Raw genomic sequence first — 22,500 nt, 5'->3', positions numbered from 1 at the left:
GGAAGTGCGGTTAATACACAGGAGGTGCCTGCCAAAATCCTGGAAACCCCTAAAAATTAATTTCAAATCAACCCTGTTGCCCCTTTATCCTCTAGCTAGCCACTCCTGTAGATCTGAGAGGGTTGGATAGGTATTAGTAATATGTAATATATATCATAATATGCCCATCCAATCACAGGAGTGGCTATTGAAATTGTTAAATGTTAAGTGGGATGCTTGGGACCAGAGTGTTCTATCAGGAAGAGTGGCGCAAATGAAGGGGCTCCATTTTCTCTTGGCCAACGCCAAATAGTTCCTTTACTTTATAACGGTGCATCTTGCCAGGCGACCAATAAGTCCAGTAAAAATCAATATCGGGTGAATCAGGTCAGGGTTGTTTAGGGTAAAGGTTAGGGTCGATTAGGTACAAAGGTTAGGGTTTAGGGTAAGGCTCATCCCCAGGATCCCACTTAGAATGTACCAAAGTGGGAATCAGCAACGGAAGGATTTGGCTGATGATGTCATAACACACACCAGGAAGTAAACATGGAGCCAAGCGTTCCAAATCAGCCAGGAAGTGCGCTTGTTTACAGTTACAACAACAAGCCTTGAAACAGACAACATTCTCAGGCTATGAGGTCATCAATGTGCTACGCTATTCTTTGTTGGAGTGGGCAGGGCAAGATTGATCAATGTTCCTTTCTCCCATGTGAGACATGGAATGTGAAACAAACTAGTCTGTATATACATTAAGGCCTGTCTGCTGAGTCACAGTACTCACGAGTGAAAGGTTCAAGAAAGACATTAACGACTCATCACTATGTTACGCTCTAAGATATCACCTCGCCCCTTGTTTATATTGCCAGCAGGTTTGTGTGTGTGTGTGTGTGGGTGTGGGTGTGGGTGTGGGTGTGGGTGTGTGTGTCTGCCTGCGTGTGTCTGCCTGCGTGTGTGTTTGTGTGTGTGTGTGTGTGTGTCTGTGTGTCTGTGTCTGTGTGTGTGACAGGGACAGGGACAGGGACAGGGACAGTATCAATACAGGCACCAGTGTGATAGCCCTGTCCTTGGCACTGACTATCAGTCATGTTTAGAAGACAAACTGTTCCTGGTTTGGATGTCTAATTGTTTGCCTTGAGTCAGGTTCATAGCAAGTAGTAATATGAAGAAAGCCACAGCACGCACACACCCACACACACACACACACACACACACCCACACACACCCACACATGCACACTTCTCTCTCTCTCTCACACACACACACACACACACACACACACACACACAAAGACACACACACACACACACACACACACACACACACTTCTCTCTCTTTCTGTCTCTTTCACACACACACACACACACACACCCACACCCTCGGGCTGAGAGACCATTCCACACCCTGTCTCTCATTGTCTTGGTGAGCCTCTGTTACTCTCTGGGGAGTGGTGTGTGTGTGTTTGTGGTGTATCCATCCCAGTGTTGATTTGCATTCTTCTGAAATGAATAACACAAGTCTTCTTAGGAGTGACCCTTTCCCACGCAGCTACAGTTTTAATAATAGCCATGGCCATATCTACATACTGCAACTGAAGGCACAAAATGGCCGGAGTTTAGGTCAGTGAATCTAGAGAGCTGTATAACAGGGGAAGTCAAAGTTTCAGAGCCAAAATGTCTGCCGCCATGTGCCAGTTTCCACCCTCGTCCTCAGCTACTGATTAAGAGCTGGGAAATCACCATCAGGGACTCTCAAGGCAATTAGCCACTGTAAGTACAGTATGGTGGTGGATACGAGAGAGAAACGAAAACTAGTACACACACCGACTACGCACTGAGAGGACATACTGAGTATATATTAGAACACACACACACACACACACACACACACACAGTGAGTACACAGAGCGTGGAGGATTATGCAGATATAAATACATAGAGTAGAGCTGATGGAACTGTCATCTACTGAACAGTATATCGTGGTTGTTCTCAACATTACATTCCTTTCTGAATTAAATCTGAATTAAATCTCTTCCTTCCCCCATCTCTCTCTCCTTTGTTTCTTTGTTTCTTAATTTCTTTTGCTTGTTAATTATCTTTCTCTCCCTCTTTCTCTGTCTTTCTCTGTCTCTCTCTCTCTCTCTCTCTCTCTCCCTCCCCCCCTCCCTCCCCCTCTCCCTCCCCCCCTCCCTCTCTCTATCCCCAGCTCCAACTCCTCCTCCACCACCTCCCTGGCCAGTAACTCCCCCAAGACGGCCTCTTGTGATTGGGCGGTGCCTCTGGCCTCGAGGCTCAAGTACCGGCAGCAGTTCAATGGCCTGGACAAGCTGATGAGCGGTTACCTCTCAGGTGGGTCAAGTCAACCGCTACTCGACCACTCACGACCGCGTTTGAGTGTACATCAGACACTCAGCTTTGGTTGAGAGCAGCTGCTCTCTCGTCTGCTCTCAACTGTAATTTGACCCAGGTTCAACCGCTTCACCACTTAACCACACAAACACACACACACACACACACACACACACGCGCACGCATACTCAATTGCGTGTCTCAAAAGGTGTCTCTTTTTCAGTGTACTGTGATGTCTGTTGACTGCAGATCTGCGTTCAGTAGTATAATCGTTTGATATACGTACCTGGGCTTGATTGAGTTTGCCTGGCACAATGGAACCAATGGAGTCGTCCCAAAAGTGTAAACCCTGCCCACCTGTCACTCCAGGCAGGCTCAGCAAACTACTCTTTAAAAAACGTTATCGACCCAGGTCTTGTTGACAGATTTATAATGGTGACCACTGGTGGTTGTGTTACTGGTTTGGAATGGTGACCACTGGTGGTTGTGTTACTGGTTTATAATGGAGATCATAAATGGTTGTGTTACTGGTTTGGAATGGTGACCACTGGTGGTTGTGTTACTGGTTTGGAATGGTGACCACTGGTGGTTGTGTTACTGGTTTATAATGGTGACCACTGGTGGTTGTGTTACTGGTTTATAATGGAGATCATGAATGGTTGTGTTACTGGTTTGGAATGGTGACCACTGGTGGTTGTGTTACTGGTTTATAATGGTGACCACTGGTGGTTGTGTTACTGGTTTGGAATGGTGACCACTGGTGGTTGTGTTACTGGTTTATAATGGAGACCACTGGTGGTTGTGTTACTGGTTTGTAATGGAGATCACTAATGCTTGTGTTACTGGTTTGTAATGGTGACCACTGGTGGTTGTGTTACTGGTTGTAATGGTGACCACTGGTGGTTGTGTTACTGGTTTATAATGGTGACCACTGGTGGTTGTGTTACTGGTTTGTAATGGTGACCACTGGTGGTTGTGTTACTGGTTTATAATGGTGACCACTGGTGGTTGTGTTACTGGTTTGGAATGGTGACCACTGGTGGTTGTGTTACTGGTTTATAATGGAGACCACTGGTGGTTGTGTTACTGGTTTGTAATGGAGATCACTAATGCTTGTGTTACTGGTTTGGAATGGTGACCACTGGTGGTTGTCTTACTGGTTTGGAATGGTGACCACTGGTGGTTGTGTTACTGGTTTATAATGGTGACCACTGGTGGTTGTGTTACTGGTTTGGAATGGTGACCACTGGTGGTTGTGTTACTGGTTTATAATGGTGACCACTGGTGGTTGTGTTACTGGTTTATAATGGAGATCACTAATGGTTGTGTTACTGGTTTATAATGGAGACCACTGGTGGTTGTGTTACTGGTTTATAATGGTGACCACTGGTGGTTGTGTTACTGGTTTATAATGGAGATCACTAATGGTTGTGTTACTGGTTTATAATGGAGACCACTGGTGGTTGTGTTACTGGTTTATAATGGTGACCACTGGTGGTTGTGTTACTGGTTTGTAATGGAGATCACTAATGGTTGTGTTACTGGTTTGTAATGGTGACCACAACTAAAACTACTACGACTGGTTTTCAGGACCCCAGGTGAGGAACGCACTGACTGCCTCCCACCTGACCCAGACACAGCTAGCTACTATCTGGTGAGTGTGTTTATCCACTCATATGCTTATGTATTAGAGAGAGTGTGTGTGTGTGTGTGTGTGTGTGTGTGTGTGTGTGTGTGTGTGTGTGTGTGTGTGTGTGTGTGTGTGAGAGAGAGTGAGAGTTTTTTTAAATGTGTGTGTATCTGTGTGTGTATCTGTGTGTGTGTGTGTGTGTGTGTGTGTATCTGTGTGTGTAGGACACTGGCTGATGTGGACAAGGATGGTCAGCTGAGAGCTGATGAGTTCATACTAGCCATGCACCTGGTAGACATGGCCAAGACTGGACGCCCCCTACCTCTCACACTACCAGCAGACCTGGTGCCCCCCTCTCTCAGGTAACACACACACACACACACACACACACACACACACACACATGTGCACGCATACAGAAAAGTGCTGCACACAAACACGCCGCGCACACACACACACAATTTTACATTTACATTTATGGCATTTAGCAGACGTCTTTATCCAAAGCGACTTACAACAAATACATTTGTTTTTGTCTTTCTTTTTGTCTATGAAATGTACTGTGGAACCATACCGATTCTGCTGTGTCTCCTGCTCTCTTCCCTTGTTTTAGGGGAGGCAAGTCAGTGGAGCTGGTGAATGGGACAGGGCCCTACATCTCCCCTGCACCCATAGACCTGACAGAGACTGAGCCCACCCAGAAGGCCAAGACCAACGGTACACACACACACACACACACACACACACACACACACACACAGGGATACATGTTCTCTCTCTCACACACACCCACCCACAAACAGACACACACACTCACACACACACTACAGAGGATAACCCTAACCCTAACTCTCTCTCTCTCTCTCTCTCTTTCTAGTGTCGTTTGAGGACAAGCTGAAGGAGAACTTTGCGCGGGGCAGCGCGGAGCTGGAGAAACGCAGGCTGGCTCTGGAGGAAGAACGAAGGAAGGAGAGAGAGAGGAGGGAGAGGGAAGCGAAGGAGGCCCATGAGAAGAGGGAGAGGGAGACGCGTGAGCAGGAGAACAGGAGGAGACAGGAGGAGGAGCGGCGGATGGAGAGACAGAGGGAGGTGGAGAGGCAGAGGGAGGAGGATAGACTGAGAGAGCAGGAGAGAAAGGAGGTAATCATAATAATGATTTATTACATTAAGCGCTTTCATTATACAAGAATAATCTGAAGGTTTCATAAAACCAGCAATCAAAGTCTGGACTAACTAACTATTCATTTAACCTTTAACCTCTAACCATAACCAAATTGTAAACAATTCTGAAATTCGACATCGGTTTGCCGGTCAGGTGTGTCCCTTTAGTTTTTCCTCCCTAATACAAATACAGGGCCTGGAGTTTTCCCGGGTCAGGTCACATGGTCAGGAAGAACTCCTGGCCCTAGTCAATAGAAACACCATGATACCATCTTTAAACCATATATTCCTGTGCTTCTGTGTTTTCTTTCGTTCTTCTTCTCTCATCTTCATCCCTCCATCTCTACCCCTCCATCTCGCCGTTTCTCTCTGTCAGGCGGCGAAGCAGGAGCTGGAGCGCCAGCGGAGGGAGGAGTGGGAGCGAGGGAAGAAGGAAGAGTTAGGGAGGAGGAGAGAGGGAGAGCAGGAGGACATCATTCGCCTCCGGGCCAAGAAGAAGAGTCTGGAGATGGAGCTGGAGGCCGTGGTGAGACACACACACACACACACACACACATACATACACACACCCACACACACACACAAACACACACACACACACACACACACACACATCCATAAGCACCTCTCTACCATGTACATGTCACACTTGTGTTCACTAACGTCCATCTTAGCTGAGAGCCGCAAAGCATTGTGGACGTTGTAGGATTTCATCATACAGACATTTTACTTCCTGGTCCGATAAAAAGGTTTTTCTTCTCACTTATTTGCCTGACTAGACTCAAATACAGTACACACACCTTGTTAAAAAAAGCACACACACATATACACACGCACACACACACACACACACACAGTCACACGGAATGGAGGTCTGACCCCACCTGATTGGTCATTGCTGTTGTCAATCTCTCCCGGTCTCCCAGGGCAGCAAGCACAAACAGATCTCCAACCGTCTCCGTGACGCCCAGAGCAAGAGGCGGATCCAGAGGGCGGAGCTGGACCTTGTCAATCAGAGGAGAGACGGGCGAATCGCTGAGATCAACACACTGCAGCTACAGTTTGAGGTCAGAGAAGACCCCTCCCCTCTTCCATTCCTCCCCCTCTCTCTCCTCCCTCCTTCCTTTCTTCCTCCTCAAAATGATCTCGATTCGTCTCTGAACCCAGAATTTTATCTCTCCCTTGAGGGGTGCGTAGGATGTAAACACTGGGGACAGGAAGTTGTCATTAAGTCTCCATCCCCCCCCCCCCCCCTCTAAAATGTTACACACAAAAACACACATTTGTTGTGGCCTGGGGTGGTCCAGTTGTCTAGCACCGCGGCCTAGATAGCACACAGATATGCCCGTGTCGGCATGGGTTCTAATCCGGCCCATTCCCTGCTGACATACCCTCTCCTCCTTACTTTCCTGTCTTTGTCTACTATCTCTATACAATAAAATACCAGAGTTGTTCTGCCCCACTTAAAAAAATAAAATAAAAAAAATAAAAACAGCAACAACAAAAAACATGGAGTTAGCCGAAGATGTTTTCCAACAGCATCATTTCCCAAGTGAGCAGTATGCATTCAATTTGCTGTTAATAAAAATAAAAAAAATCATAAAAAACTGGAAATAATCTCTCCCCTCAGCCCTGCAGCCTTTTTCCTCATTCCTTTACAAAACACATCGGAGGAGAAGATCTAAGGATAGGAACCTCATATCTTCTGAGAACCTCGTATCTTCCTTCTTGTGAGAAGGGCGCTTGTACATGAGGGTCCTCCTCAGCTAGATGGTGGTTTATACATCATAAGGATGGACTTATGCCCAGTGGTTTGAGGGTTGAGGTGATTTGTAGATCAGATCATCAGCTTGCCAAGCTTTTTCCTAATGGATGTGACCCTCTACTGTTCTCATACGTGTGTGTGTGTGTGTGTGTGTGTCTGTGTCTGTGTCTGTGTCTGTATGTGGGTGTCTGTGTGTGTGTGGGTGTGGTTGTGGTTGTGGTTGTGTGTGTGTGTGTGTGTGTGTGTGTGTGTGTGTGTGTGTGTGTGCGTGCGTGCATGTGTGTCTGTGTCTGTGTGTGCGCGTGTCTGTGTGTGTGGGTGTGGTTGTGGTTGTGTGTGTGTGTGTGTGTGTGTGTGTGTGTGCGCGTGTGTGTGTGTGCGTGTGTGTGTGTGTGTGTTTGCAGGACTGCCAGAGGAAGCTCTCTCAGCTTGTCCCAGAGCAACAGAGGCTTAACGAGACACTGCGCAACATGAGCCTCAACAACCTGCCCAGTAAGTGAACACACACACACACACACACACACACACACACACACACACACACACACACACACACCCTGACATACTCAACATACTCCTCATAGAAAACCCACACACAGTAGACATAGAAACACACACAATGTACAGAAGTTATACAATACAATACAACATATATTTCATTCACTGACCTTTGACCTTTTGGTGTTAGCCATGACCCTGACCTCTCTGAGTGGGAGTGTCAGTGAGAGGGGCGTGACCTGCCGGAGGCTCAAGGACCAGCTGGACACTCTGGAGAGAGAGACCACCGACAAACTGGCCCAGATGGATCAGTACAACAAGGAGATCAAGGTACAAACCAGTACAGACCATGGCAGACCAGTACAGACCACTACGGACCAGTACAGACCATTACAGACTGTTACAGACCAGTACAAACCATGACAGACCAGTACAGACCATGACAGACCATGATAGACCACTTCAGGCCAGTACAGACCATTACCAACCAGTAATGACCAGTACTGGCCATAGCAGACCAGTATAGACTGACCAGTACAGACCACACATTCCTGTAAAACAGAAAACTTGGGGCTTGATTCTAACGAGGCTGAAATGTGGTTTGGCTGTCTTTTGTAACTCTAGAAATAATTTCCTCAGGCACTTAAAATCTGTGTTACCTAACCACACACACACACACACACACACACACACACACACACACACACACGCAGACACACACACACACACACACACACACACACACACACACGCAGACACACACATACTCACACACACACACACACACACACACATAGAGACACAGACACACACATGCAGACACAGACACACACATACACACTCACACACACACACACACACACACACACACACGCTCACGGCCCAGTGGCACTAACACCATTCATTCACACAAAGCTTGTTAACACGACACCTAGCGAAAAGACTTGCGTCATCTCTTCTATAATCTATTGTCAACATAATCTGATACCAATAATTACTGTTGCAGAAACGGCTCCTTCTCCTCTTCTATCTGTCCTATTAACTCTTTCTGTTCATTTAACCTTGCTCTTTCTCCTGCTCTCCTTTTCCTCCTCTCAATCCTTAACCCTTCCTCCTTGTTTATCCCTCCCTCTCCTTTCCTGTCTCCTTCCCTCCTCCCCTTGTTCCTCTCCATTCTTTTTTCAACTCCCATTTCCTTGCTCATCCCTCTCTCATCCGATCCCTCCTCCCCTCCCTTCTTCCCCACTCTCCCTCCCTCCATCCCCCTCTCATCTGATTCCTCTTACCCCCCCTTCCTCCATACCTCCATCCTTCCCTGCTACATTCATCTATCCCTCCCTCTTCCCCACTCCCCCTACCTCCATCCCTCCCTCCCTCCCTCCCTCCCCTACCTCCATCCCTCCCTCCCTCCCCTCCCTCCCTCCCTCTTCCCCACTCCCTCTCCCCCTCTCCCTCCCTCCCTCCCTCCCTCCCTCTTCCCCACTCCCCCTCCCTCCCTCCCTCCCTCCCTCCCTCCCTCTCTCTCCTCTAGTTTGGGGATATGGATGACTGTATTCTACAGGGCCTTCTCTCTCTGCTGGGCTGTCTCAGCCAACTCTTCTCCCTCATCAAGGTTGTTCTGCTACCTTTCCTTCCATCCCTCCTCTCTCCTTCCATCCTTCCAACATCGCCCTTCCTTCTCTTTTGGTTGTCTCTCCATCTGTTACCGTCTTAGAAGCCGTTCTCTTATTTTCGTCCCGTTCCTGTGGTCATTTTTTCATTATTTTCTCATTTTCCTTTCCTCTCTGTGGTTCTTGCTTTAATGTGGTTTTGCTTGATATTGTGTAAGATCTGCCTCCGCTTGTTTGATTTCTCCAAGTTTGTTGATTCATTTATTCATTCCCTTGTTGTCTTTTTAGGTACAGCGCACACACACAACACACACATACACACACAACACACACACGCACACACACAACACACACATACACACACACACACACACAACACACACACACACACTCCTGAATGTTTGTGGTTTGAGTGAGAAAAAGAGGGTGTCTTATTTCAAATCTGCATGCTTAATAGTGTATCCAACACCTATTTGTCATGCTCCTCATGTTACACCTCCCACACTCTCCATTTTAAAAAGACCGTGGCGTTTATTGGACGCCACACGTTTACTTCGACTACCCAGACGCTGCTGTTGCTAATGTCCTGGAGTGGTTGTGTACAGTTAGTCGTGAACAAACATGTTCAACCATTATGTGGTTGTGCTTGTTCAAACAGTTTTGGTGAAAACGGTTGTGGTTGGGAATGTCGTGGAAGTCGTGTGAATGGTTTTTGCTCAACCCGTCCTGTGTTCGACACAGCGTTGTTACTAAAAGTTACATTTGGCATTGGTGTGCTGTCATTAACAGATGTGTTTGCTGATTGTTTGTGCGATGGTTGTTTTATGGTTGAGCGATGGTTGTGTGATTAGTTGTTTTATGGTTGTGGTTGTGTTAGGAGCTGAGAGAGAGGCAGGGGAAGCAGCAGGGTGTGTTGGAGGACCTCCACAAGCTCAAAGAGCTCAAACTGAGAGAGCTGGAGAAACAGAGGGATGAAGAGAGAGAGAGGAAGAGGAGGGAGGATGAGGAGGCTGCCAGGTGAGTCAAGGGCATGTGCGCGCACACACACACACATACATATACACACAGACACAGACACAGACACACACACACAGACACACACACATATACACACACACACACACACACACACACACACACGTACATATGTTATTCAATGGGACTAATGTGCTTCTCAAATAGTGTGTTATAGAGTGTTTTAGTGTCATTGTTGTGTATGATATCATACAATGATTACATATGGTGTTTAATGTTGTTATTATGTTATATTGTGTCATGGTCTTGATCTTTTTCATATGATGTCATGCCGTATCATATCATATTGTGTTAATATGGTGTTAGGATATGTTATGTCATCTGGTTTTATGGTGTCATATGGTGTGCGTGTGTGTGTGTGTGTGTGTGTGTGTGTCTGTGTGTCTGTGTGTGTGACCATCTGTGTGTGTGTCTGTGTGGTCCTCAGACAGGCCAGGCAGGAGCAGGAGAGGAAGGAGCAGCTCCAGAGAGAGAGGGAGAGGGAGGAGGAAGAGGCTCGCCAGAGGAGGCTGCAGGAGGAGCAGAGGGCCAAACAGAGGGAGGAGGAGGAGAGGGAGGCTCAGGCTCGCCTCCGGGCGGCCCAGGAGCAGGCTCAGGAGGAGGAGGAGAGGAGGAGGCGCAGGGAGGAGGAGGAGAGGAGGAGGCGCAGGGAGGAGGAGGAGGAGGAGGAGAGGAGGCACAGGGAGGAGGAGGAGGAGGAGAAGAGGATGAGAGCAGAGCAGCAGGAGAAGAGAGGGATGCATCCAGTGATGAACACAGAGAGGTCGTCCAGCCTGACCACCTACAGAGCCTTGTACCCCTTCACGGCCCGCAACGCAGACGAGCTGAGTCTGGAGGCGGACTGTCTGATCGAGGTACACACACACACACACTGACACACACACACTGACACACACACTGACACACGCATGCACGCACGCACACACACACACACACAGATAAGCTTTGCATAGAGGCAAACTGTTTAGGCACAGGACACACATACACTAACACCTACACACAGAAAAGTTTGGTGGTAGTGTTACCATTATCAACATAATCAACTACATTTCCCATCATGCAGGTGGACGAGCAGACCGTCGGGGAGCCCGGCTGGTTGTGTGGGAGTTACCGTGGAAACCGAGGCTGGTTCCCCCAGAGCTACGCGGAGAAGAGCCCCGCCTCCCAGACCCCTGAGACCACACCCCCTGCCCCTGGATTGGCTCTACAGCCCCCCACCTGCCCCCCTGAACCACCCACCCCAGGGTAAGAGAGGGGAGGGGGAGTCGATGGGTACAGGGCCAATAGTCTAAAATGGCTTCCTTCCTTTCCTCGTCTCGTTTCCTTCATTGCCACTGATAGGTGAAAGGTCAGGATAGGGTCTCACAATGCGACTTTAACCTATCGCATGTTGTCAGGTCCGTGATAGTGGAGGAAAGTAGAGAAGGAAAGGAAGCTAGCCCAGACTATTGGGACTTACCCACTCTCTATAGGTCAACACACACGGAGGCAAGATGGAGGCAACAAGAGCCATGCTTGCATGTCAACTAGCTAGAGGGTCGTTGTTGATGCCTTTCAATGATTACTCAACGGCTGTATTGGTCATACAAAGATTGGTGATTAGAAACTTGGCAGCGTTATAAGACTCGTACAGTATAGTTTTTAATTTGTCGTTTTTTTTAAAGGCTTCCATGCTCATGTGTTGTCCCTCCCAACTCCTCCTTCCTCCTTACCCAGAATTCCAGACAAGGAGGAAGCAGGTGCCGGACCAAACCCCGCCCTCATCCCAGGCCCCTCCCCTTCAGAGCCCTCACAGGTGAGAGAACCAATTGTAGGAGAGACTTCATTTTGCGTACAATTTTGCGTAGGGCTTGCTATTGGTCCATCGCGACAGGGAAACTCGGGTTTCTAGTTGTAACACGAGTTTCGTTGTAAATTCTGAGTTGAGGAATTCCAGGAGAGCGCTTGAATGCAGCATTCATCTTTTCTGTGGTAGAAACTAGGTGGCGCTGTGGCTTGAACGAGGGAAGAGGGGAGGGTAGAACCTTCTGGAACAGAACACAGCCTTTAGGTTGTTACGGCTAGAGTACGTGTGTGTGTGTGTGTGTGTGTGTGTGTGTGGAACACAGCCTACCTTCTACAAACCCAGAGGTGGTGGTTTACCTCTAGCCTGGCTACAGTGGTTCATGTTTTAAAGACTAGGTCCTCATTCTGCTCGGGTTGAGCTGCTGTATCTGGAACTCTCTGTATCTGGGCTATAGGCAGAGTTTGGCAGTGATTTCATCTGTGGATAGAGGCTGCAAACCACCTCTGAGACACATGCGCGCGCACACACATGCGCACGCGTACACACACACGCAAACACACACATCTGGACACACGCACAACGTACACACACACACACACACACACACACACTCAAACACACACATCTGGACACACGCACACAGTACACACACACACAGGACTCTCTCACACACACACACACAGCTGCACTGATTTATATTTTTAGCCTGAGTCCCTCCCTGTCACTGGGAGAAGCATTCTCTCTGGGTCACACACCACACATGCTTTATTGAATGCCTCCTGGTTACACTGCAGTCACATATGATAGCATGAGTGTTACAGTCCTCGGTCAACAACATCCACTGGAACAATGGATAGACTGACTGAGAGACCTCCTCTCCTCTCCTCTCCTCCTCTCTCTCCTCCCCTCCTCTCCTCTCCTCTCCTCCTCCCCTCCCCTCCTCTCTCCTCTTCCCTCCTCTCTCTCCTTTCCTCTCCTCTCCTCTCCCCTCTCCTCTCCTCTCGCCTCCTCTCTCCTCCTCCCCTCTCTTCTCCCCTCCCCTCCCCTCCCCTCTCCCCTCCCAGTCCCTCGCTCCTCTCCTGGCCCGCGCCCTCTCCTCCTGGTCGGCCAACACGGACGCCCACCTCAACCTCTCTGGCAGTGATGTCATCACCGCGCTGCTGAGCTTCTCCCAGGACGATGTCATCAGCGTGCTGCAGCAGAGGGAAGACTGGTGGCTGGGCCAGCTCAACGGGGCGCAGGGCTGGTTCCCCAGAAGCTACGTCGCCATGGAGACGGGCGGCAACACAGAGTAATGACACACACACACACACACACACACACCGTCGATGGCTCTGATTGGGTGTAGCCTTACATACACAAACGTACTTAGTTTTATGCACACCCACAAGCTTGCTTTCTCTCACATCCTTACTGAGTTACTGACAAACGTTGAGGAGTGAAACACTTCCTGTCATATATAGACACAGTCATGAACAGAAACACAGGTTTGGATCTTCGGATCTTGTCATATCATTGTGCTTCTCTCTCTCTTTCTCTTTCTCTCTCTTTCTCCCTCCCTCTCTTTCTCCCTCCCTCTCTTTCTCTCTCTCTCTTTCTCCCTCCCTCTCTTTCTCTCTCCCTCTCTTTCTTTCTCTCTCCCTCTCTTCCTCTCTCTCTCTCCCTCTCTCTTTCTCTTTCTCTTTCTCTCTCCCTCTCTTCCTCTCTCTCTCTCTCTTTCTCCCTCCCTCTCTTTCTCTCTCTCTCCCTCTCTCTTTCTCTTTCTCTCTCCCTCTCTTCCTCTCTCTCTCTGTCTCTCCCTCTTTCTCTCTCTCTCTCTCTCCCTCTCTCTCTCTCTCTTTCTCTCTCCCTCTCTTCCTCTCTCTCTCTGTCTCTCTCTCTCTTTCTCTCTCTCTCTCTCTCTCTCTCTCTCTCTCTCTTTCTCTCTCCCTCTCGTTATGAGCGCTGAGGACTATGAAGACCCAGTGTCAATAACATGTTGTATCCATGTTGTGTTTGTGTTGTCTGCAGGCCCATCTACTCCAGTGTGGATGAGTTTGACACGGCAGACTCCGGTCAGTTAGAAGGTAGGTGCTTCGCTTTGTCCAATCACAAATGGCAAGCACTGACCAACCAATCCATTCAATCCAATCTGAAGCGGCGATCTTGCACCTATCCATTTCTCTCACCCAATCATAGCTTGTTGTCTTGGGGTCTCCATTCTATGGAATTTGAAGTTGTCAGGGACGGGATCAATTGCATTTTATTTCAGTCATACAGGTGATGAATTTGATTTCCAGTTCAAGAATGAATTGAAATTGAATTGGCCCACAAGCCTGTATCAACTCTCATCATCCAATCAGCAGTTGTGTTCTCGCTCATTATCATGCGTTTCATCCAATCAGAGTTTGTGGCCCTGTACACGTACGAGAGCCCGGAGGCGGGGGACCTAACGTTCGCCGAGGGGGATGTCGTCATGGTAACGGAGCGAGAGGGGGAGTGGTGGAGAGGGGTCATAGGGGACAGGGCGGGAGTGTTTCCTTCCAACTACGTCAAGCCTATGGAGCCTGAGGTGAGTCTTGGAGTAATAATAATAATAATAATAATAATAATAATAATAATAATAATAACAATAACAATAATAATGATAATTTATTACATTTATAAAGTGCTTTTCATGGTTCAAGAATAATCTCAAAGTGCATAAAATAAAAGCTAAAATTAAAAATTAAAAAAATTAAAAACAATAAAATAAAAATAAAAAACAATAAAAACAAGAAGAAAGAAATATATATTACTATATCATAAAGGCAACAATAAATGTCTATGAAGAAGGGTAGCCCAGCCGATGCATCCTCTTAAGGCTGGGCTACCCTTCTTCATAGACATTTGAATAATAATAATACAATAAAAGTCTATGAAAGTCTGCTTTAAAAGTCTGCTTTAAAACAGAGTAGTACTACTAGTTTTGCTGAGTTGGGTACACAGCTTAGGAAGGAGTACTGAGGCTTAGAGAAGAGACCATTTAGGATTGTAATAATAATCTACTGATGTGTAGTGTGTTTTCTCAAAGCCCTCTGCTTTGTATGAAGGTAACTCACCCCTTCCACCTCCAGTGAAGTGCAGTGCTTGCTTTGGTTGCCTCTTTAGTAATAAATGGCTGTTGGGAATTGTATGAGTGTGCTGCTGTCAGTTCAATTTCACTTTTTGTGTTTTCAGATTGCTAGACCAGGGGTTCCAACCAAGAAACCTGGTGAGCGCTGACATTTTGATCTTTTACGCACTTGTATGCAAGCACACAGGCGCACGCACGCACACACACACACACACACACAGCCTGTCTCGTAATTCATTGTCTTCTCAAAAGAGTGTCATAACAGTACAGTGTACACATGTACTGAATCTCAAACCTTTGCCTGTCACTTTCGATTGGTCCAAAGAGCTTGCCCAGGCGGTCACTGCCACTATCGCCCCGACGACAGAACAGCTGAGTTTGTCACCGGGGCAACTCATCGTGGTCTTGGCCAAAAACTCCACCGGCTGGTGGCTCGGGGAACTGCAGGTCAGTTGACAGCTGCTGCACCGTCCACCTCTGTAGTTGACACATCTACTGGTAAATGTTCACATGTAACAGTGAAGTTTGTTCATTCATTTGTTCATGTATTTATCCATTGATTGATTGATTGATTCATTTATTTATTTGTTCATTATTCATAAAAAAATGTGTTAATTTATTAATTTATTACTTTCTTCATTTCTTCATTCATTTGTTCATTCCATTTCATTCATTATTCATTCCTTCGGGTCAGATGACTCAGCCACCCGCAATCACAAGCCAGCCAAAACTTGAAGGCTGTGTCTCAATAGTCCAAAGTAGCTTCCTATCCCCGCCTCCTCTCCTTCATCTGCACCGATCTGAGGACTCAGGATGGATGACAGCAATGTGGTGGATGCTTACCAAGAATGTGCTCTTTCCAGGGCTTTCACTAGCATCTATCAAATGAGGAAAGAAGACAAGGAGAGGAGGAGAGGAGGCCACTTTAGACTATTGAGATACAGCAGAGTCTCTAGTCTCTCTGTCCAGTTGAGAACAGAACGTCTGCAGGCCAGTGACACAGAACCGGGTTCAAATCACATTTGAAATCATTTCAAATACTTTTCTGTGCTTGATTGAGTTTGCCTGGCTCCGTGTAACCAATGGGAATACATGGGGGGGGGGGGGGGGGGGGGCAGACTCTAGCAAACGCTCAAAGTATTTCAGATGCTTTTTGACCCGGGTCTGCAGTCCGATCGATGAAGAGTGAGCCAGCTGTAGACTGCAGCTCACCAGAGTAAAGACGGGTCGTCTACTGGTCAGTGACGTCAGTCAGCAGGTCGGTCAATAACCTCCTCCAGCTGCACCCATTGAGTCATACAGTGAAGAAAGAGCCTAGACTGTATATTTGACGTTTGATCAAGATCAAGATTCTTTATTTGTCACGTGCATACAAGTATACAGTGAAATGCAAAAGTGACAGTGCCACAGAGTAGTGCAACAATAAGTTTTAAAATAGAATAAAATTAAATAAAATAGAAGTACTAAAAAATATGAACAGTATGAACAGTATAAACAGTATAAACAATATAAACAGTATAAGCAGTATAGTTAGTATAGTATACTATACATAGTTTGGCCAGCTCTGTGGAAAAAGACAGATGCGTGTTAGGGGTTCTGAGTGTATCGTTTACTGAATCGTATAACCGACAAGTTTTGTGCCCAATAAGTGAAAGAGAAAACGGAGGATTTTTTGTCACTTGGTTTTAACGACGATTCATGAGCAGGACGCACGTGTGTCAGTATTGCCAAAGCAGGAGAGCTGAAGGTAGAGGGGACATGGAACAGTTGGGAGACTTCACTCAGTGTCTCTATGAAGCAGAAATGCCCTAAAAAACTTTTTTTTTAAATGATGGAATCCCTGTCTTTTTCCAGGCTCGAGGGAAGAAGCGTCAGAGGGGTTGGTTCCATTCCTCCCAGGCCAAGCTCCTGGGTCCGACCAGTGGCAAGACTACACCTGCTCCCATGCCAGGTAAAACCACCCGTCCAGGGCTGCACTGTATAAAACACCTGGATTCACTGCTCTTCATTGGCTCTTATAGAATCATCGATCATAGCCTTTTATTTGACATTGAGGGCTCTGTCACAGGTTTTCTACGTCAAGGGGCTGTTAGTGAAATGCACTGACCACTCTCCACTGAGAACAACTGTACATTGTTCATTTGTATGTTGCCCATTGGTTGTTGTTTTCCCCGCCCACTCTCTGCCCCCAAACCCCTCCCCTCCTCCCCCTGATCCTCCAGTTTGCCAGGTTATCGCCATGTACGACTACACGGCAGCCAATGGGGACGAGATGAGCTTCTCCAAGGGTCAGCTGATCAACGTGCTAGACAAGGACAACCCTGATTGGTGGAGGGGCGAGGTCAACGGGGTCACGGGGCTGCTGCCCACCAATTACGTCAAGATGACCACAGAGTCGGACCCCAGCCAACAATGTAAGTTCAGAGCCTCGTCACGTTTGCTGTAGGATGAACTCAATCCTAGACACTGATCTATAACCATCTACTTAAAGCTCCTCACAAGAAACCTTACAATAACAGTTAATTCAGTCACTGCTACACAATCCCGATTCTACATGACTTTCTGAGAGTGATGTCTGTTCTACTCGGTGCATTTCTATCTGAACATTTCTGTGATGTCCTGAGTACAGCCCAGGTCTTCAGTAGGCTATTAATGTCACATTTGATACATATTCAACTGACTGACAGGTTCAGACGACACACAGTCTATGCAAGAGCATGGAGATCTCCTGAGTAAGTAGACGTTTCAGATTGGGACTGGTGATCTACACTTCACTAACACAGAGTGTGGACTTATCTAGTAGTGTGCACTTATCTAGTAGTGTGCACTTATCTAGTAGTGTACACTTATCTAGTAGTGTACACTTATCTAGTAGAGTGTACTTATCTAGTAGTGTGGACCTATCTAGTAGTGTGCACTTATCTAGTTGTGTGCACTTATCTAGTAGTGTACACTTATCTAGCAGTGTACACTTATCTAGTAGGGTGTACTTATCTAGCAGTGTACACTTATCTAGTAGGGTGTACTTATCTAGTTGTGTGCACTTATCTAGTAGTGTACACTTATCTAGTAGTGTACACTTATCTAGTAGGGTGTACTTATCTAGTAGTGTGCACTTATCTAGTAGTGTGCACTTATCTGTGTGTGTACACTTATCTAGCAGTGTGCCCTTATCTGTGTGTGTGCATGTGTGTGTTACTCTCCACCCGTTGTGAAACTTAAACCATATTGCTCACACCATGGGGAGCCACTGGGTTCTCTAAGTGGAGTGAGGGGGGCATGTAATAATTGATCACGAGAGAATCACAGCAGTGGTGTGTGTGCGCGTGCATGTGTGTGCGCGTGCGTGATGGGGGGTAATCAGTATTCATGACTGTGGTCGTCCGCACAGCAGTGGTTCGCTGTTAACAAGAGAGAACATGCTGAACCCTTAATTAGGCTGAACTCAATGAACTCTGTCACACAGACGTACAAGTGCGTATATACACACACACACACACACACACACACACGTAATATGGATGAACTGACAGTATGGTTGGGTACCCACTGAAATAGTGAAGTTACTGAAGTACTGAAAAAAACAAGCTTGTATAATGCATCGAGTATCCAACTCCACAGTTCAATTAGAGTACAGACATTAATAGGATATTAATAATGACTGCCGTCTCTCCCTTTCTCCATCCACCTCTCCTCATTGCACTCACTCCCCTCTCCTCTCTTCCTCTGCATCTCTCTTTTTCTGTAGGACAGTAGCGCTGGCTCTTCCTCCTCCCCCTCTTCCTCCCCTCCCTCTCTGAGCCAATCAGAACGCAGAATGCCCTGCCGCCCAAGAAGTTGCCTCCCCAACTGCCAGCAAGAACAGCCTCCGCTTCTGCTTTGCACTTGTTTAGGAAGTGGCGCTTTCTGCTGTTCTATCCCTCTCTTTCTCTTCTATCCCTCTCCTCTTCTATCCCTCTCTCTCTACTCTTCTATCCTCTCTTTCTCCTCTACTAGCCATCTCTTTCTGCCCTTCTATCCCCTTCTATCCCTCTCTCTCTACTCTTCTATCCCTCTCTTTCTCTCTCTCTCCTTCCCTTGTCTACTCATGTATCTCCTAACTAACTAAGGGAGAGAGGCAGCTGGACTCTAAGGTCTTATTTCTCTGAAATGATGTCAGAATTTTGGAATTGCTTTAGACTAATAGAATATATATATATATATATATATATATATATATATATATATATATATATATATATATATATATATACACACACACACATATATATATATATATGTGTATGTGTATATATATATATATATATATGTGTGTGTGTGTGTATATATATATACACCTTATAAGAATTTGATTACAGTATTCTAATATCACGTTGTGTACATTGAAACCTGGACTAATCAAAATGTAAAGTTGTTTAGTTTTCTAATATTAGGATTTAAGGACCTACATCTAGATATTCCATACAGGGTCATTAACACCTATACTTCTGGTGAGAAACTCAACTTGGCTGAAAAGAAAAACTTGGACCAATATGAAGATTTTAGTCAGAGAATCGTTGCCTGTTTCTAGATGATAGTTCAACCTACTGCTTACAGTATCTCACCCTCTAAACACATTGACAAGACTTAAATGGTCCGGAATCGTATGATTAATATGTTGGCCGGATAGGATCGAAGATTAATTTGTCACCAGCAATAGGAGGCATCTTAAGGCTGTACGGATGTGTTTGCATTAGTTCATTAGTTCAGCTCACTCCTATGCAATCAGCTGGAGGTTGCCCTCTATCATCAAAGTGCTTAAAGGGATAGTTCAGCCTATTTTCACGTTGAGGTGAAATATCATCTTACCCTGAGTTGTCCTCATAGGCCAGGAGTGAAAGCTTCTCCGCTTTGCTACCGCAGCTCAGGCTAACAGTTAGCAGCATCCTCTCCAATAGACAGGATTCCGACGGACCCTAAGTGAGCATCGTGCAATTACATGCCAAAAACTTCAAACTAAGTTTAGTAGTGGCTATATACTATACAAACCTGTGCATGCTTTTATTGTAATCACAAACGACGTGCAATAATATGCAATGATCGGTTGTCATATACACTTCCTAGATTCCATTAGGATACCGGCAACGTTTTGTTCACAACTAGTACTCCACTCCGCGGTTGAGTGCCTGTCCAACGAGGGGTTTGAACACAATGCACATTTCTCCTTGCAACTAACTTTCGTTTTGAAGTTTCTCTTGAGGAGATGTTGGCATCCTGTCTATTGGAGAGGGCGCTGTTCACTGTTAGCCTTTGCTGCGGTAGCGCTTGGGGAACAGCAAAAACGGGAGCTTTCACTCACAGTTCAACTCGGGGTAAGATGATATTTCACCAACACATGAAAATAGGAAGAACCATCCTTTTTAAAGCTAGGGGGTGGACTCAGCGATATGTCGTCACGACAGTAAGTGAAATCACTTGAGAGATATTTCAGCTTCACCCAAACAAGACGTTTCACTCGTTGCGATTCCCTCGGCTTCTGCGCGGCAACTCGACGCGTTAGCTGCGCGTCAAAAAAGACAGGCGCGGAGTGAATGAATGATCTCTGCGGGGAGTCGCCCTGCGTCATATCGCTGAGTCTACCTTTAACTTCTCAATAATTTAGCATTTGGCATTTATGTAGCATTTGCATTGCTTGTTGTATTCTGTAGGTTATGTTATTCAATACAACGTGCCTCACTCTGGTCCATTATGTACGTGTATACGTAAAACGGAGCTGATAATAAAGAGACTGTTTTAACAAAGCAGTGTGTGTGTGTGTGTGCGTGCTTGATTTAATAAGAGATGTCTGTGGTCATACACTCTTACACATAGTTTAGAAACATACTACACAGACACACTCTTGCATGCATATATTTCATACACATACTACAGTATATGTAGGCAAGACTATAAACACACACATGCACACATTGTGTGAGGCTGTGTCTTAAGTGTGTGTGTGTGTGTGTGTGTGTGTCTCTGTGTCTGTATCTGTGTGTGTGTGTGTTGGGCACTCTAGGGTGTGCTGACCTGATGACCCTGGACTCCATGACGGCCCAAGAGAGGAAGAGACAGGGCTACATCCATGAGCTTATACAGACTGAAGAGACCTACCTAGAGGACCTGGAGCTAGTGCTGGAGGTAAAACACACACACACACACACACACAATCTTTCTTGAATCAACACATGTTAGAGTGAAAATAGTAACAGTGCTGTGTGTCCGTACGTGTGTGTGTGTGTGTGTGTGTGTGTGTATGTGTGTCTCAGGTCTTCCATAAGCCCATGTCTGAGTCTGGCCGTCTGACGGAGGTGGAGATGGGAATGATCTTCGTCAATTGGAGGGAACTGATCATGTCTAACACCAAACTGCTCAAGTATGTAGGACTACACTGCCCTCTGGCTGCCGGAGGGAGAACTTGTTTGTGTGTGTGTGTGCCAGATGATTTGTGTGCTCTCATATGTGCGTGTGCCCGCGCGCGTGTGTGTGTACTGTGTGTGTGTGTACTGTGTGTGCGTTCATGTGTGTGTATGTGTGTGCGTTCGTGTATGTGTGTGTGTGTGTGTGTGTGTGTGTGTGTGTGTGTGTGTGTGTGTGCGTTCATGTGTGTGTATATGTGTGCGTTCATGTGTGTGTGTGCGTGCGTGCGTGCGTTCATGTGTGTGTGTGTGTGTGTGTGTGCGTGCGTTCATGTGTGTGTGTGTTCCCCAGGGCCCTGCGAGTGCGTAAGAAGACAGGAGGGGACAACATGCCGGTGCAGGTGATCGGGGACCTGCTGGCCGCGGAGCTGGCCCACCTGCAGCCCTACATCCGTTTCTGCTCCTGCCAGCTCAACGCTGCCGCCCTGCTGCAGAGCAAGACCTACGGCCAGCCTGACTTCAAAGACTTCCTCAAGGTGAGAGAGGGGAGAGAGGGTGGGCCATGGTGGGAGCAGGGGGGTAGGGGTGCGGGGGGGGGGGGGGCGCTGAGGGGTAACTGTTAAAGCTGGCTTGAAATCATCTCGAATATATCCGTAGCTGTGCTTGATTGAGTTTGTCTGGCGCAATGGAACCCATGGAGTAGTATAAAGTGCAAGCACTCTCAAGCATATTATGCTCCAACGTTTTGTAAATGAATTGAATTCAACCCTGATTCAGTAACACAAGCTCCTCCTTACCACTGAGCCAGACTCACAACCAACCAGCCTGACTTTGAAGACTTCCTGAAGGTACGGTGAGATCCATGGCTCTATTTAGGAAAAGGACTGGGAAGGTGAGGAGGTGAGGAGGGGGGGGGGCTAGGCGAGAGGCCAAGGGAGGGAAATGGAATTGGGTCGGAAGTGTAGGTTCAGTGTTTGAGGACAGGTGCTCTTCTGCGTGAAATGTAAAGAGGATTAAATGGCTAAATCTCTCTCTCTCTCTCTCTCTCATATACAGAAAATCGCCACTAACTACCGCTGCAAAGGTATGCCACTGTCCAGCTTCCTCCTCAAGCCCATGCAGAGAATCACCCGCTACCCGCTGCTCATCAAGAACGTGAGTCACGCACGCACACACACACACACACGCACACACACACACACACACACTAACCATGGCTC

General features: G+C 46.9%; 1 protein-coding gene across 1 annotated transcript in view; it reads left to right on the top strand.

Moving 5' to 3' along the window:
• The window catches only part of LOC310818162 (intersectin-2-like), a 45,007-nt gene that overhangs the window by 15,918 nt on the left and 6,589 nt on the right, over positions 1-22,500 (top strand). Inside the window, exons 8-31 of the mRNA XM_083688961.1 lie at positions 2,182-2,324; positions 3,915-3,978; positions 4,179-4,316; positions 4,568-4,671; positions 4,832-5,094; positions 5,492-5,641; positions 6,042-6,182; positions 7,285-7,372; positions 7,569-7,708; positions 9,866-10,005; positions 10,451-10,877; positions 11,087-11,268; positions 11,740-11,818; positions 12,874-13,100; positions 13,820-13,875; positions 14,194-14,360; positions 15,008-15,041; positions 15,229-15,350; positions 16,758-16,854; positions 17,126-17,317; positions 20,941-21,062; positions 21,191-21,297; positions 21,633-21,816; positions 22,337-22,435. Of these exons, the coding sequence (XP_083545087.1) occupies positions 2,182-2,324; positions 3,915-3,978; positions 4,179-4,316; positions 4,568-4,671; positions 4,832-5,094; positions 5,492-5,641; positions 6,042-6,182; positions 7,285-7,372; positions 7,569-7,708; positions 9,866-10,005; positions 10,451-10,877; positions 11,087-11,268; positions 11,740-11,818; positions 12,874-13,100; positions 13,820-13,875; positions 14,194-14,360; positions 15,008-15,041; positions 15,229-15,350; positions 16,758-16,854; positions 17,126-17,317; positions 20,941-21,062; positions 21,191-21,297; positions 21,633-21,816; positions 22,337-22,435 (3,466 nt within the window). The remainder of the gene's footprint in view (positions 1-2,181; positions 2,325-3,914; positions 3,979-4,178; positions 4,317-4,567; positions 4,672-4,831; positions 5,095-5,491; positions 5,642-6,041; positions 6,183-7,284; positions 7,373-7,568; positions 7,709-9,865; positions 10,006-10,450; positions 10,878-11,086; positions 11,269-11,739; positions 11,819-12,873; positions 13,101-13,819; positions 13,876-14,193; positions 14,361-15,007; positions 15,042-15,228; positions 15,351-16,757; positions 16,855-17,125; positions 17,318-20,940; positions 21,063-21,190; positions 21,298-21,632; positions 21,817-22,336; positions 22,436-22,500) is intronic.

This window comes from Argentina silus, assembly GCF_951799395.1.
Source record: "Argentina silus genome assembly, chromosome: 17".
In the NCBI taxonomy this organism is placed as follows: Eukaryota; Metazoa; Chordata; class Actinopteri; order Argentiniformes; family Argentinidae; genus Argentina; species Argentina silus.
The sequence above is the reverse complement of the archived record's forward strand: the minus strand, read 5'-3'. Positions and strand labels throughout refer to the sequence as shown.